Source organism: Rhinolophus ferrumequinum, chromosome 7, assembly GCF_004115265.2.
Source record: "Rhinolophus ferrumequinum isolate MPI-CBG mRhiFer1 chromosome 7, mRhiFer1_v1.p, whole genome shotgun sequence".
Classification (NCBI taxonomy): domain Eukaryota; kingdom Metazoa; phylum Chordata; class Mammalia; order Chiroptera; family Rhinolophidae; genus Rhinolophus; species Rhinolophus ferrumequinum.
Window position 1 is genome coordinate 94,355,522 of NC_046290.1, and position 15,550 is coordinate 94,371,071.

General features: G+C 53.3%; 1 protein-coding gene across 1 annotated transcript in view; it reads right to left on the reverse strand.

Moving 5' to 3' along the window:
• Positions 1-15,550, reverse strand: part of CASTOR2 (cytosolic arginine sensor for mTORC1 subunit 2) — a 50,948-nt gene that overhangs the window by 12,911 nt on the left and 22,487 nt on the right. Inside the window, exon 2 of the mRNA XM_033110168.1 lies at positions 5,962-6,032. Coding sequence (XP_032966059.1) covers positions 5,962-6,032 — 71 coding nt within the window. The remainder of the gene's footprint in view (positions 1-5,961; positions 6,033-15,550) is intronic.

A 15,550-nucleotide genomic window follows, 5' to 3' on the forward strand; every position in this document is an offset into this window, starting at 1 on the left:
CAGGAACCTACCAGGAGGCTGGGGTTGGACGGGAGGCCAGGAACAGACAGGGTGGGGGCTCTGGATTTCTTCCCTGTTTCAGTCACACAGCTCCAGGAGGGCTCCTGATAATGCCACCTTTTGGTGGGCAGTGACTGTCACCCAAGTACCTCCTGAGAGCCCAGGGGCCCTGGGGTTGGCACCAGCAGGGGCAGGGTGGGGCAGGATCAGAGCGGCAGCAATAGCCCAGTCTCCCTGACTAGGTCGTGAAGACCCAGATTCCAAACGCTCAGACCATCCCTTCCACCCTGTTCTGCAGAGTGCTCCCAGGGGAGCCTGTACACGGGACGCGGGTACACACGTCTTCATGGACATGCAGCCACAGAGACAAGCACAGCTGCACCCAGGACTCTCCATGCATCACAGGTACCTGCTCAAACTCACCCCACAAAAGGACTGTTATTCCCACTGGAGACACCACAAACCAGAGAGCTCTGAGAGGGCAGTGATTTGCCCAAGATCACTTAGGGAATAACAGTGCTACGATTCAAACCCAGGTCCGATACCCTCATGCTCTGTCCTGGGCACTGAACGAGAAGAAGGGCCAGGTCCCCGGGAAGCGGGGCTGGCTATAAAACGGGGCCCAAACATTGGTGAGCTGAGGGGGCCATGGTGATGATGAGGATGGCGACGCCCCAGGAAAGGCTGTGCTGGCCTCAGGGAAGATGGCTCCCAAGGAGAGGAAACTGAGTGGGACCCCACCAGGCTCCTACCTGCCCAGCTCTGGTCGCCATGGTGACCACAGTCTAGTGAGCCCATTGGTCCTGCTGGCTGAGAAGGGCTAGTCCTCCTCCAGGATGGCTGGAGAGGCAGACAGCATCCCAGAAAAAGGAAAAGGTTTGGGACGGAGAGCAGGACAGAAGGCTTTAAAAGGTCCAGGTGGCCATGCCTAGCCTCTCTACCTATTGTCTGGGGTGTCAGAAAAGAGATTTCTCAGCTGAAGTACTGCCAGAGCAAACATACTTCCCAGAAGTGGAGTCCCAGCTCAGTTCTGAAATTCTAATAATTCTGCTCTTGGCTCTCAGCCCTTGATAGATGCCCCTGAGGTTCTTTCTGTGGCAGGTCCGGACTGAGAGGGTGGGCTGTTCTGGACCTGTGGTTACCTCTCTGAGGCTTCCAGAAGGGTGAGCTCTGTCAGAGCAGAGAAAGCAGCTAGAGACCATGGTGTTCGCTGCTTCCGGCCCCACGGACCCCAAACGCTGCCCTGGCATTTTTGGGGAGAGGGAAGGGCAGTCTGGGCCCCATCCTCACCCTGGGCCAAGCCTTGGGGTGCCCAAGGCACTGCTTTGGGCACATGGAGATAAGCCACCAGGAGGTGGCAAGCTGGCTCTTCCCTAGAAAAAAAGTGGACCCATTCCAAGGCTGAAATGGATTATCTCTGTCATTGCCCATTGTCTGAGACCCTAAAAATAGTCTCAGAGCTGAGGACACACCACGGGAGAGGAGGTGACAGTGTCTCAGCATCCCCACCCCAGCCACAAATTTGGGCAACTCTGATGCTGGGTGGAGCCCCGTACCTCCCCAGGAGTCCCCCGTTCTGGCCGCAGGACATGCAGTTCCCTGTGCTACATGGCCATGTGCTCCACACCGAGCCTGTGTTTCTCAGGCTCCTCCTACCTGGCCTGCAGCAGGGTCAAGAGTCCTGGGGTAGGGCAGGCAGGTTTCATCCTGGCTGTGTGACCTTGGGCAAAGCCACCATCCCTTGGGTTTTTAGTTTTCAAACGCGGGATGATACAATCAAGATCTATTCCAGAAGATGCTTGGAGGATTAAATGAGATAACCCCCATGAAGTGCGTAGCTGGGTGCCGGGCGTCCATGCGAGTGCTCACCAAATGCCAGAGCCTGTATGTTGTTACGCGGCTGGTGGCAGCTACTGCTGGATGGAGGTTGGGTAAAATGTATAAGGAGTGTTAAAAGTGTGCAGTTTCACTGTATAGGAGTACAGCTGACCCTCAAACAACACAGGCTTGAACTGCGTGGATCCACATATGCGCCTCATACATTTTTTTTTCTTAACAGGACTTTATTGGGGGAACAGTGTGTACTTCCAGGCCTGTTTTCCAAGTCAAATTGTTGTCCTTTCAATCTTAGTTGTGGAGGGTTCCGTTCAGCTTCAAGTTGTTGTCCTTTCAGTCTTAGTTGTGGAGGGTTCCGTTCAGCTTCAAGTTGTTGTCCTTTCAATCTTAGTTGTGGAGGGTTCCGTTCAGCTTAGTTGTGGAGGGCGCAGCTCAGCTCCAGGTCCAGTTGCCGTTGCTAGTTGCAGGGGGCACAGCCCACCATCCCTTGCGGGAGTCCAACCGGCAACCTTGTGGTTGAGAGGACGCGCTCCAACCAACTGAGCCATCTGGGAGCTCAGCGGCAGCTCAGCTCAAAATACCATGTTCAATCTTAGTTGCAGGGGGCACTGCCCACCATCCCTTGCAGGACTTGAGGAATTGAACTGGCAACCTTGTGGTTGAGAGCCCACTGGCCCGTGTGGGAATCGAACCGGCAGCCTTCGGAGTTAGGAGCACGGAGCTCTAACCGCCTGAGCCACCGGGCCAGCCCCCGCCTCATGCATCTTGAGCATGCCTTATGGAACTGAGAGGGAGGGAGGTGGTCCTGTGTTTGGGATGAGGCCACAGAAGCCCCAGGTCGCTAGCCCAGAATCACAAGCAGGAAGTAGCAGGGCTGGACAGGAACCTGGGTCTTCCTGTATTGGTCCAGTGTGAAGCCAGGTGTTACCTCTCACCATCTTCTACTGTCCACCTTTCGGCCAGTCATGGCCCAAAGAGCCTGTCCTGCCCCATCGTGTTACAGATCCCAGTGACGCAGGTAAGGGGAGGGGTGGGTGGGGGCCAGTGAGGGGTCCTGATGAGCATTGCACCCCTCTAGCTTCAAACCTAAGATGCTGCCCACTACCCACAGGCAGGGCAGGAGCTGCTGTTCCTATTATTTTGGGTCCCTGAGTACATCTAGCGTTGCACATAGTAAGTGCTCATTAAATATGTAAAAGATCGAATTACACACAAGCGCGTGCAGACACACACACACACACCCTTCTGTTTGCCACACAGACATACAGCATGATTTGAGGCAAGAACCTCTAAAATTCCACATTAAACAGAAAGCTGTCTGGTTAATGTGATTGACAACTGCCCCACGCTCCCAGGAGAGGCTCAGCATTTAAACATACATGTGAACTGTGGATAGCTGCTGGCTCCTAACCTGAGAGCTTTACGCTTAACCAAGGCACCCTGGCTGATGTTAACAATGGTGGAGGGAGGCTCCTGGGTGAGAAGCAGTGTTTGAACTGAGAGACAGGAACTGAGAGACAGGGCGCCATCCTTCACACGGCAAGGCATAGCCAGCATCCGTCCCGGGCCCACGGGGGAAGCCACAGACCAAACCTTGAAGAGGAGCCTCCTAAGATAAACACCCCAGAGCTTAAGTGAGAGGGTGGAACGAGGCCTCCCTGCCTCTCGTTGCAGCCCCCACCCCAAATGCTGCGCTCTGAGAGCCTTCCCAGAATGCTGCGGCCACACTGGCCCACGCCCCTTCTCAGCTGCTCCTGACCCTGGTCTGTCGGGAACCACCACACCACTTCCCAGAAGCTTCCGCTGGAGCCACCCTGTGGGCACTTCCTGCTTTAGACAGGCCCATTCATACTGACCCTGGGCACCTCAATGTCAGCTTTCCCTCTTGCAAAATGGGTCTTTACTCTTTACCCTCAGGTCACTGAAATGATCCCAGGGGGTGCTTCACCTCTGCAGCGGGGTACAGGGGAGTCTTTTCTGTTTCCTTTCCCCCTATAGCTCCGCAAAAGGAACGTGAGAGATACTACTTTAAACACACACGACTTTTTCTCAGGCAGCAACAGCTCTCCCAACAGCCTGGTTGGCTGGCCTGGAAGGGAGACCGTCACCCAGAAGTCACAGAACCCTGAGGCTCCTGGGGTCAGAGGTGGTGTCTCTGATTTCAGGTACATTTCCAGGGCCTAACAAAATTCCGGCACTTCCCAGACGCTCAGTAAATACTAACTGCCTCCTGCAACCTTGGGGGAGGGCTCAGATAACTAGCCACTCCGCCACACGACATCCCCCCAGTTACTGACAATTCCTGCAAACATGGCCTTCCAGGACCTGCGAAACCAGCTTACCAGGTCCCACCAGGTCCCACGGGCTCCCTCTCTGCCTGCTCTGCTCACAGTATTCTCTCATTTGCTGCTTCGAGAAATAGAGACTTCATCTTGTCTGGGGAGGAGGATTAGATAGAGTATCTACTCCCAGAGAACAGGTCCTCTGGGGCGTTCCTCCTGTCTGAGGTACCACAGTTCTCAGCAGTTCTGTGGAAAGGCATGTGTGCCCATAAGAAAATGAAAGTGTGTTTAGGTTGCCCAAGCATACGGTCTCCACGTGACTGTGCTTCATGGTTAGGGCCGAACGTCTATCCGTGGCTCCTGTGCTCAGAAAACATGTGATGAGTGAGTGAGCGAGTGAGTGAGTGTGTGAGTGAGTGAGCGAGTGTGTGAGTATGTGAGTGAGTGTGTGAATGAGCGAGTGAGTGAGTGAGTGAGTGCCTTCGATGGTGAGGCAGGGCCTCCCGTGGGGCCTGCTCCATCCTCGCTCTGGCCAGGCAGTTGCCCCGTTGGAGACAGGGAAGGACACTGTGCCCTTGAAATGTGGGGGACTGGGCCCAGCGCTCACACTTGCTTGGTGTCCTGGAGCACGTGAGGGGAAGGATGACAGAGCAGAGTTGGGGAGGTCGCTTCCCTGGGGTTCGAACACAAATTGACAACCACAGAACAGTCAACTGCTGACCCCATAATGCTATTTCTCAGACCCTATTTTAGGAATCAACCTGAATAAGAATAAATGTTACCCATTTACAGAGTTCAAAAATTTATCATTGGAGAAAAATTAAAACAACTTTAATTCTAACCAAAGGGGCAGGCAGACCCTTACCCAGGGCTGCTATGAAAGGCTGCGATATCACAGGAAATTTTAAGTTGCGGTGTTAAGTGAAAACATTTCTAGATATAATATGGTCATAAGTAAATTAAAAAGTGACAAGCTGCACACAGAATGGAGTTGGAAAGAAAAAGCTAAAAAGTTACTAATAGTTTTGTTTGGGGTGGAACTTAGTTTTTTAAAAATGTCAAATTTGTTGCATTTGCTGCAAGTTTTGAAGAATGTAACTTAGTGATTCAGAGTGGACACCAGCTTTGGGGGAAGTCCAGCTCCCCCTGCTTGGCCCTGGGCACATGACTGCCCCTTTCTGTTCTCAGCTCCTACGGATACAAATACCACCACCTCCTCAGAAATGAACGTGTATCCCTCAGCACGAGTGAATGTTCGCTGTTACTTTAGAGCAGGACAAACACAATACACTTTAACAAACTAAAAGGATGCAGGGAGGGGAGAAAGGGGAGCAACTGCTAACGGGTAACGAAGCTTCGTTTTGGGGTGCTGACCGCGCTGGGAATCAGAGCTGTGACAGCTGCACAACCTTGTGCATATCAGAAAACCACTGAACTGTCGTGTACTTCACAACGGCGCATTTTATGGCACGTGAATTCATCTCAGTTGAGAAAATGGGGAAAAGGTAAAGACAACCGTCAAAGGATGGTAACGGGCTTGCTCCCATGGGAACAAGAACGAAGGACAATTTAAAGGACCTCACTCACAGTAGATGCTCCTTGAAACAGGTGCCTTCCTTCTTGGCTGGGTAAGCACTGTGTTTCATTGGACCCTTTAGCCCTGGGGCCTTCCCCGGGCAGTCTCACGAGCAGCTGGGGAGTGTGGGGACACAGGGAGAGGAGAAAGACTCTCTGCCGACTTTCTAACCCACCGGCAGGTGGAGGCAGAAATCGGGGGGGGGGGGCAGTGAAGGCTGACTGCAGGGCACGGCGCCGCCAAGTTCCAAGTGAGAGCAGGACTCACCCAGGAACCCTTCCTCGTCAACGATGATGGTGTAGTCCTCCGGCGTCTCAGTCAGACTGAAGAACTTGCACCTGGGTGGACAAACAGGTACAGCATTAGTCCTGGCAGGGCCCCGTGGCAGCCACCCACCTCTGAGCCAACAGGAGATAGCTCGGCGTACCTGAGTTCTGACCCCAGGCTGTGGCTGACCTCAGTGAGCTGCTTACCTCCCTCTCCATTTCCCCGTATCCCCTGTTCTGATTCAGGGGGTCTCAGAGAGGTCTAGAGATGGCAATTATGTCCTCTGCACTCTCCGATCTTTGGGGACCCTGAGCTGGCCGGCGTCTAGGGTCCCATACAGGCCCATGGGTCTTAGATCTTTTTCTCAGGGGAGGAAGTGGCTGAAGGGTGCGCTGGCAGGAATGATGCAGATGAACTGTCTTTTCCAGGGGCGCCCCACCTCACTGCGCCCCCAGCCCATTCATGGCCCCAGCACCTCTCCTCACCAACTGGAGAGCTCGCACTGTTCTTCAAGGCCTAATTCCCATCACCACGACAGCCCAGACTGGAGGGTACTTTTCCTCCATGCACAGGAGTGGTACGGCCGTCCCTGCCAGTTTTGGGGTATGGGTCCCTGAACTGCAACACGTCCACTGTGGTAATACTGCTTAGCCTGGGGTGTATGTTGCTCATCCCCCCCCCCCCCCCAAAAGCGTCCCGTTCCCAAGGCCAGGGACCGGCACTCTTTCTGCCCCTCTGTGTCTCATCCCGATGTTAGGAGACACAGCGGATTCCGTGTCAAGCTTTCCCTCATGGGGTGGGGGAGGGGTCACCACCCCTGAATGCCTGTCTCCCCATCCCATCCGGTCAGAATGGCCTCTGGTACACCCTGCGTGCAGCTGCAGGGAGAGACACTTTGCACAAGCGCTGGCGTCTAGGAAACTGCCTGTGGTCATTTACCTGCTCTCTCTCTGCTCTCAAGAGTGAGGCCCAGCACGGGCTCCAGGCCCAATGTGTAAAACTCATCCACCTTGGGAACCATAACAGAAAGAGGCCCAACCAGTAACCCCAGCAAGGGCCCGAATATCGTCTCTACAAGGATTAAAATGGAAAAGGCACCGTGAAGGGGGTGCAGCATTACAGGGGTTGGGGCGGCCGGGATGTCCCCGGCCCTTCCTCGTGGCCTTCCTTTCCCGGTGGCTGCTCTGCAACACTGAAGCCTTAGCAACAGAATCTCTGCAGCACCCTTTTTACTTTATTCTTTAAATTTTTCACAGGGCATGAGAGCAACTGGAACTGGTAGGAATGCAAAATGGTACAGCCATGTGGGAAACAGTCTGGCAGTTGCTTATGAAGTTAAACATACACTGACCACATGACTCACCAGCCCACTCCTGGATATTTACTCAAGAGAAATGAAAACATATGCACACAAAGACCTGTATGCAAAGGTTTACAGCCTTTATTTGTAATCACCTCAAACTGGAAACAACCGAAATATCCTCCCTTCAGCTGGAGAACTGGATGAACTGTGTTATTTACTGGTCAGCAATAAGAAGGAATGAATTACTGATTTGTGCAGTAAAGCGGATGAATCTCAAATGCATTTTGCTACGTTAAAGCCAGAATCAAAAGGTTACAATACCCTGTGATCCCCCTTACATGACATTCTGGAAGAAGCAAAACTGTCAGGGCAGAGAACAGACCTGTGGTTGCCAAGGGCTGGGCTGGGGCTGACTTTCGAGGGGCCCCCGGGAACTTCTGGTTCATAATCTTAATTGTGGAGGTGGTTGCAAGATCATAAACGTTTGTCAAAACTTTAGAACTGTACCCTAAAAACGGTGACTTTTACTGTGTGTAAATTATACCTCAATGAACTTGACTTTAAAGAAAATGTGCCAGAATCGTAAACAGGGTGGCATTTATTCTCTTCTCCTTCAACATTCTGTTCAACCAACAGCATACAGTCTTCCATTTCCCTCCAGCTCTTTGGTTTTCAAATGACATCTCTGTCCCTGCCTGTCCCATATCCAATTTGCAACTATTGCCTGGACAAATGGAATCTATAATTGCTCGGGACAACAACAAATTATCACCTTAGTAAGCGGTAATCACTGGTCTGGCCTCGCTCCTTCTTGGGGACTCCTGTGCACTAAGAGCCGTGGAAGTCCCCCCTCACCCCCTGAACCCCTCCCACTGTCACCGGATTGCCATCAGTAGGTACTCCCTGGGTGGGGGAGTGGCCATCCAGCATCTGAGAGAGAGCCCTGTGAAGGCAAACAGATGTGGCATTTGCTCCCAGCGCCCTCTTGGCTGTGAGGGACACTCCAGAAATAGAAAATATAAATCACCCTGGAGGTACAAACACCAGCAGAAGGCAACAGCGGCCTCTGTGTAAACGGGGTATAAATACGTCGCTGATGTGACCTGTCTTACCCTTCAAGACCCAGTTTAAGCATCTCCTCTGGGGCAAAACCTTTTCTGATTGGCACCAGCCACCTCCTTTCCCTCACCTCCCACCACGGGAGTGGTCCTTCCTTGACAGCCTATATATACCTTTATACTATGTCTATGAGGGGATGTTAAGGCCAGTGTGGGCAGCTGGGTTGGTGGTACATCACAACTCTAGGAGAGGGTTCATTCGTCTCCTAGTGTATGTGAAGTATGCGCTTACACTTGGGCAGTGCACAACCTGTGCAACTGTGCATGATGGTCCTGAGTACTTTCCACAATCTATTACAAATAATACTTGTTTTCTCCAGTAGACCATAAGCTCTCATAGGCAAGGACTGTGGGTTCTCTGTACGCACCCCTAGTACCAACACTGGCTGGGCAGTGAATCAACCCTCATTGATGAGCAAAAGAAGGGACTATAGCCATATACCTACCTCCAAAGCCAGAGAAGCCCTAATCAGAACAAACTTTTCTTGCCCTGGTGTGGCACTGCCTTGATTTACTCCTCTGGGAGACACTAAAGTCTCCAGTCCCAACTCACACTCTAATGAGTCATGGCTAGATCCACACCGCAGATGCTGGGTCCCTGCTGTTTGTGGCCTCGGAGTACTTTGTCTACAAGGAGCTGGAAAGAGGACCAAAACCCAGCAATTACCTAGCCTGCTGCTCAGTGCTGTTAGGAAACCTGAGGAGGAGGAGGAGAAGATCTGTTTGCCCTCGAGATGCCCTCCTGGTACTTAGGAACAGGATGAAACAACAGAAGAGGGAGCAGCCTGGCAGAGCAAGCAGCCTGCGCGGTCCTGGAGTCAAGAGGCCTGGGTTTCAGTCCCAACCTGGCACCTGGGGGTGGTGAGCCCTGGGCTGCTTCATTCCTCTGCACAATGGGGGCAGGTCCAAGGTGGACTAGTTCCCATCCAGTTCCAGCTTGGGCTGCCTGGAACCCTGCCAGCTCCATAGCAGGGTGGACCTCAAGGGGCTTGGTCAACAAGGCATAGAGGCGATCCCAGAACCCGAGTGTCTGGAAAACATCTTTCAAGGGCAGGCAAAACACCCAACCAGCTCCGATCAGAACCCAAGACAGATCTGCTGCCCAGGGATCTGGGCAAGTTGGTGCATCACAACTCTGGAAAGAGGACTCATTCATGAGACAGTCTATATGAAGAGTGCCCGTAGACTTGGGCAGTATACAGCTTGTGCAACTGTGTGCAATAAGTTGCTTGGCAGGTCCTGCAGGAGCAGTGAGGTAGATGGGATATAAAACTCTAGAGCCCTGAGCAACGAAGGAGGGAGACTGGGGAACAGCAGCTCTGGGGAGAGCCCTCACTCACTGTGGTTCAGGCACACCCCAAGAATCATGCAAGTCCCGCCTAGGGAGTGCCAATGCATCCCTGTGCTCTGTGAACAGAGATGAGGGCAGGCCACACCACAAGCCCATGTCTGTTCAGAGCCTCATGGCCAACATGGAGCACGCCCAGATGAAGTGAGAGGACTCTAGATGGTGCCCCTTCGGCCTGGAGGAAGATTCCAGCCACCACCTTTAAATCTCTGTGGTTACCATGGACCACGGGATGGAAGCAATGTTGCTGCTTCTGGCTTTGTGACCCTAGGCAAGTTACTTAACGTCTCTGTGCCTCAGTTTCTTCATGTGCACAATGGGGATAATAATAGTATCTACTTCATAGGGCTGTTGTTGAAGAATAAATGAGTGAATACCCAGTATGATTATGGTAAATACTCAATATGTTGGCTATTTCTTCTTGGTGGGCAGAGAAAGCTAAAGAGGAGACCACAGGAGGCCTGCTTGTGCTCCGAGTAAAGAAAAACTCTAAAGCCAGCCGACTACAGAGACCAGCAGGCTGGCCTGGGAGGCGGTGAGTTCTCAGTTCTCTGAGGGGCTGAGCCCCAGGCAGACAGGCTCTGGGGTGATGCTGCCTCACTGGGGAGGATGGATTAAGCTGAGTCTCCAATTCTTTGAAACACCTGGTTCCTACACACTTAACCCAGGCAATAAGCTTTTGTCGAAAAGTCTCCATTCACCTGCCCAGTAGCCCAGCTCCTAGCCAGCGAAGGAATGATGGTTTATGAAGGGAGAGAGGGACCTAGCCTAGCAGTGCCAGGGAATCTGTGTCGGAGCCAAACCTGCAGCCCTGGGCACTGACCCCACCTGTCCCAGCTCCCTGACATGGCACGCTGAAGCCTCAGTGATCTTCACAGACATGGTGCATTTTCCAGCACAGGGACCGTCCAGATTGGGGTGCCATGGGGGGTGGCCTGACACATCACCTTTGGGTGGGAGCTCCTATCAGCATCCGTCTTGCCTTCTCCATTCACCCTCAGGCTGAGTGATGGCCTCACAAGGTGAGGCGAGCTCCTTTCCTCTTCGTTCCTAGACATCACGAAGACGCCGTCATGTAGTCAGGGCCCAGCAAAGGCTGCTGTATGTGGAATCTCATGCACAGGACCCAGGTCTCTGGGAAGTGGAAGCTGGCTTTGTGGGCCAGGCCCCATCTGGGACTGGGACCTGCTGCCTGCAGGGTTATGATGCCCTGTGCCAGCCAGACCCTGCTGAGGTCACCTGCTGGCTCTTCACAGAATAAGTCCAGACCTTTGCAGTTATAGCCTGGGCAGTCAGGCTTTGAAACGAGCCCAGAGCCTTCACACGCACTGGATGGACCTGGCAAACAGGACTGAGAACAGGCTTCTAGCATGTTCCAGGGACCTGTTTACAAACCATTCTCATTCCTTTGTTTAAGTAGGGCCTCTGAATGCCCATGAACCCATTTTGAATTTCAGCACCAGCTTGGAAAGCCAGGAGTGTGTCTTGCAAAGTGCAGCCATTCAGTCTGGAACAGGGGGGTTTACATCACAGCGAGGCCAGGAGGGGCAGGGGCTGACCTGCTTGTGAGGGCCGCCCGCCCTGCCCCAGCTGCCGCTTTCCTCAGCGTAGCACAGGAGCCTTTGACAACACATGGCAAGTGACGAAGGACTCTGGGCCTGCCTACGGTGCTGGTCTCACTCGTTCTGGGGGATCTGCCTCCCAAAGCAAAGCCAGGAGGATGGGGTGTGTCAGGCTTTGTTCTCTTCACCAGTTACGGCCTTTTCATTGATTTCCCCTGGATCCTCAATAGGTCGCTCGTGTTATTTACATTTTATTTCTACTGTCTTTAACAATTAGAGGCGGCTGTTTCAAGTTGTAGTTAGAAACAAAGCCCTGCATTGGTTCTGTGATTTGAAGGGTAACCCTGAACGGGAGATTCTTTTCTGTTAAGACGGAAAAAAATCTGCTATGTCACGGGCAGCAGGAGAGACAGGGCGGGCAACATTGCTCATCAGTTTTAGGGGGACTGCAGGACTGCAGAAAGGGGGTAGGTAGGGCAGAAGGAACCAGTAGGGTCTGGATAAAGCCTCTGAGACCCAGGCAACAGCCTGAAGCAGTGGCTAGATCAGTCAGTCATTCAACAAACCAGTCAGACATTGTTTCAGCTGCCAGGGACACACATTACATAAAACAACTAGAATTTACACGTGACGGGAGGGCAAAGAGAGAGTGCGTCTGGTGGTGGTATGTGCTGCAGAACAAATGAAACAGTGCAGGAGGGACAAGGGTTAGCAGAATAGGGGTTTGTAATTTAAAAACAGAGCAGGGGGTGGTTGCCAGGGGCTGAGGAGGGAGAAATGGGGACCAATTATTTACTGGGTACAGAGTCTCAGGTTGGGAAGATGAAAAAGTACCAGAGCAGGATGGCGGTGATGGTTGCACAATGTGAATGTACTTAATGCCACTGAGCTGCACACCAGAAAGATGGTCAATTTTGTGTTATGTATATCTGGACACACACACACACAAAAGGTTGAGCAGGGAGGGGAAGGTCCCCACAAGACCTGTAGGAGGTGGAAGGGCGGGCATACTTGTCTCACAGAGGCCAGAGGGAGGGGCCCGTGTGTGCAAAGCCCTAAGCTGGGCACATGCTGGGACTGACAGAGGCCAGGGTAAGTGGGTCAGGGGAATGACAGGCAATGATGTCAGAGGTACTGGGGGAGGGACGAGGCCTGGTGGCCTCTGTGAGGACGGGGAGGCCGCCCTGAGACCAGTCAGGGGGCGATTCTGCAAGCAGCTGGCAAGAGCTGACGACGAATTGGACCAGGCTGGCGGTGGTTGGCACGGTCTGTTTGTGGCCAGGAAATAATAATTCAACAAATTGGGGAGGTGAGGCTGGGGAGAAACACGAAGCCAAGGCAGGGCTCAGCTGTCTTCCACGGCTGACAGGATAACATCCTGTCAGAGGCACCTGGAGGGAAGTCAGGGGCAGAGGGGGCCCTGCGTTAGCAGAATTCACTCACCTCTGAATTTGGCCCCAAGCAACTGCTTCAGTCCTTTCCCGTGGGGCAGGTAAGGAGCCTGGGGCAAAGCGCAGACCACAGGGGAGTTGCTGAAGGGCTGCCTGTCCCAATGGCCTGGGGCAGCTGGGCGGAGCCAGAAGGGTCATGCCAGGGCAGAAACAGTCTGGGAAGGGCCAGCCTCTTGTTTTGTGCACACGTTTCCGAGTGCAGGGCACACACGTGGCGCTGACTGGCGCCTTTTTCCTTTTCCCTGTGGGGGACCGAGACAGAAAAGGCCCACGTGTGGGTCTGGGCTTTACTACCTAGCCAAAATGAGGTGGAACAATTTATGGGTCCGCAATTTGCTCCAGGCTCCTTATCTGTGAAAGAGGTTTGGCAATGCCTCCCCTGCAGGGTAGTTTAGGATTTAGGAGGTACTGAACATCCACAGACGTGCTTGAGACTCTGCCTAAGCATGTGTGGTCACTTGATGCAGCTAAGTGGAGCCGCTGGCCTGGGGACGTCCCTGGCAGCATTCCTGTCTGGGGAGTGCTCAGGCCTGCAGACAAGCATGCCTTCTGCTTGTCGGTGCTCTGTGTTCAATGGTCTCTGCCTCATTTTAGTGTCCCCGTTCCTTGCGGCCGGGCCCCCACCCCAAACCTTACCAGAAGCAGTCTGTCTCCCTCAGGGCCCGGTGAGCCCAGCCCAGCTCTGTCCCAGGGCGCTCTCACAGCCGCCAGCTCATGTCCTCCCCAGCCAGGCGATGAGAGTATGCACTTCCAGGTCTGTCTTCGTCAGCGAGGTATAGCGAGGCCTCGCCTTTCTCGTCGAGGTCCCGTGCCCAGCACAGGACTTGACACAGGGCCTGGACATAATCAGTGCTAACTGAACGAATGTGCAGCTTTATTCTCTTGTCACAGGCAGGATGACTGACGCTCGGTAGGTTAAGGCAGTTACGCCTTGGGTCCACCGTGCTGTGCAGTCTCTAAGGTGGGGGCCCTGGAGGCAGGTATGGTCTGCGGCGTATGCTTTATGACTCAGCTCTTCCCTGGGAAGGAGTCTACCCTCTTACACACGTGTAACGGGAGACATGGGTAAGAGGATTTATAATAGTCTGTTCTCAGTAACAAAAACCTGGCTACAACCCAGATGGTCATCACTGGGGGAGGAGAGGACCAATGACAGAATCTTACCCAGCAAAATGAACACTCTAAAGTGACTTGCAAACATATGAATGAGTCTCTGCAATATAACAGTAGATAGAAAAGCAGCCCCCCAATATTAAGTACAGCATAGTACTCCTTTTAGAGTTAAAAGCAGCTCAAAAAAACAACAAACCACCTTTAAGACTCCATGTAGTTGCAATATAACTACATAAAAAGGAAGCAAAGAACGCCGGTTCCCTTGGGCACGGATGGGGACAGGGAGACCTCTGGTTAAACGCACACTATTGTCCAGATCCTACCTGTGCTCTGGCTTCCCCTGAACTGATTCCATTATTAACATGACTGGTTAGAGAAATGAATCAAGGTGGCTGAGCAAGGGTTGATGGATGAGGGTTAAGAACCTGAGCTGAGGTCCCCTGGGGCAAAGCAGGGGGCCACACTGGTGTCCTGAAGGCAGAGGCTGTTCTCTGGGGGCTTGGATCAGGGAAGTTTAGGCAGTTGGCGAATGGGCCTGGGATCCAGCAGATGGGCGTGAAGGACCCACCGCAGAACTGGAGCCCGCACAGGCCACTGGGCACACACAGCTGTAGGAAATGCGGCTAAAGAGCCACACAGAGGGAGTGGCTAGAGAGGGGTCCAGGTGCCAGAATCAGGCTAGGGGCCCAGGATGAATGGGCAGAACTGGTCCCAAGGCTACAATCCCTGCCATCTGGATCATTCAGTTAGGCTTTGGCTGGTCAGTGATTTGGGGGTTCACGTTAGCTCCACAGATGTACCTTCACTCCTCGACTTGGTCCCCACACCTCAGCCTCTATTTGACCCTCTGATGGAGCTGTAGTAAAGGTTAGTGCTCTGGAAAGAGCACTGCTTTGGAGTCCAGGGTCCTGGGTGGCTGTCCCAGAGATGGCGTCAGCCCTGTGGCCTCAGCGGTTTGTTTACACAGCCCCTGAGCCTGTCTCCCCTTTTGTTAAGAGGGGCTACCCCCACCGATCGCTGGGCTAGGGGAGAGGTCGGCACCTCTGCAGGTACAAGCACCAGGCACATGGAGGCTCCAACAGCACCAGTTTCGTTCCTTCCTTCCAGTTCAGATAATAGCACTGAAATTCTCCTGGTTTTCTCCCGACCTAACTGAAAGCTTTTTCAATTTCCCGTTTTCTCATACTGCAAGGACACACACACACAACCTCCTATCCTTCTCCAAGGAAGCAAACAGATTTTTATCAGCATGCTGAAAACAATCATCAAAATACACGACCCCCCTAAAGCAATCCGTAATGCTCGCCCCCACCCCCCAAGTCCCTGACACTATTAATCGGGAACTGACAGTCCCTAGAGGGCTATTACAGGACTTTGGAGCTGAGCTGGGCACTGCGTGGAGTTGTTGTCCTGTTGCCTGGCAACTCCGAATGCCCCTGGCTCCTGGGTCACCCGAGTAGGGCCTCTCTCATCTCCTGCGGCCACTCCAGTTCTGTACCGTCTGCTGGCTCTGGGGCAGGGTGTCCTGGGCGGCCTCCTGGGCTGACCCCATCCTTAGATGACCCTTGTCCAGCACCGTTCTCCTCAGCAATGACCTCCGTGACCTCCCATTTGGAAACCGCCCAGGGCCTGGTTCCTGCCCACCCCCCCTCGTGGGATCATTTCAACCCTCCCTCTCCCCCTGGTCTCCGGGT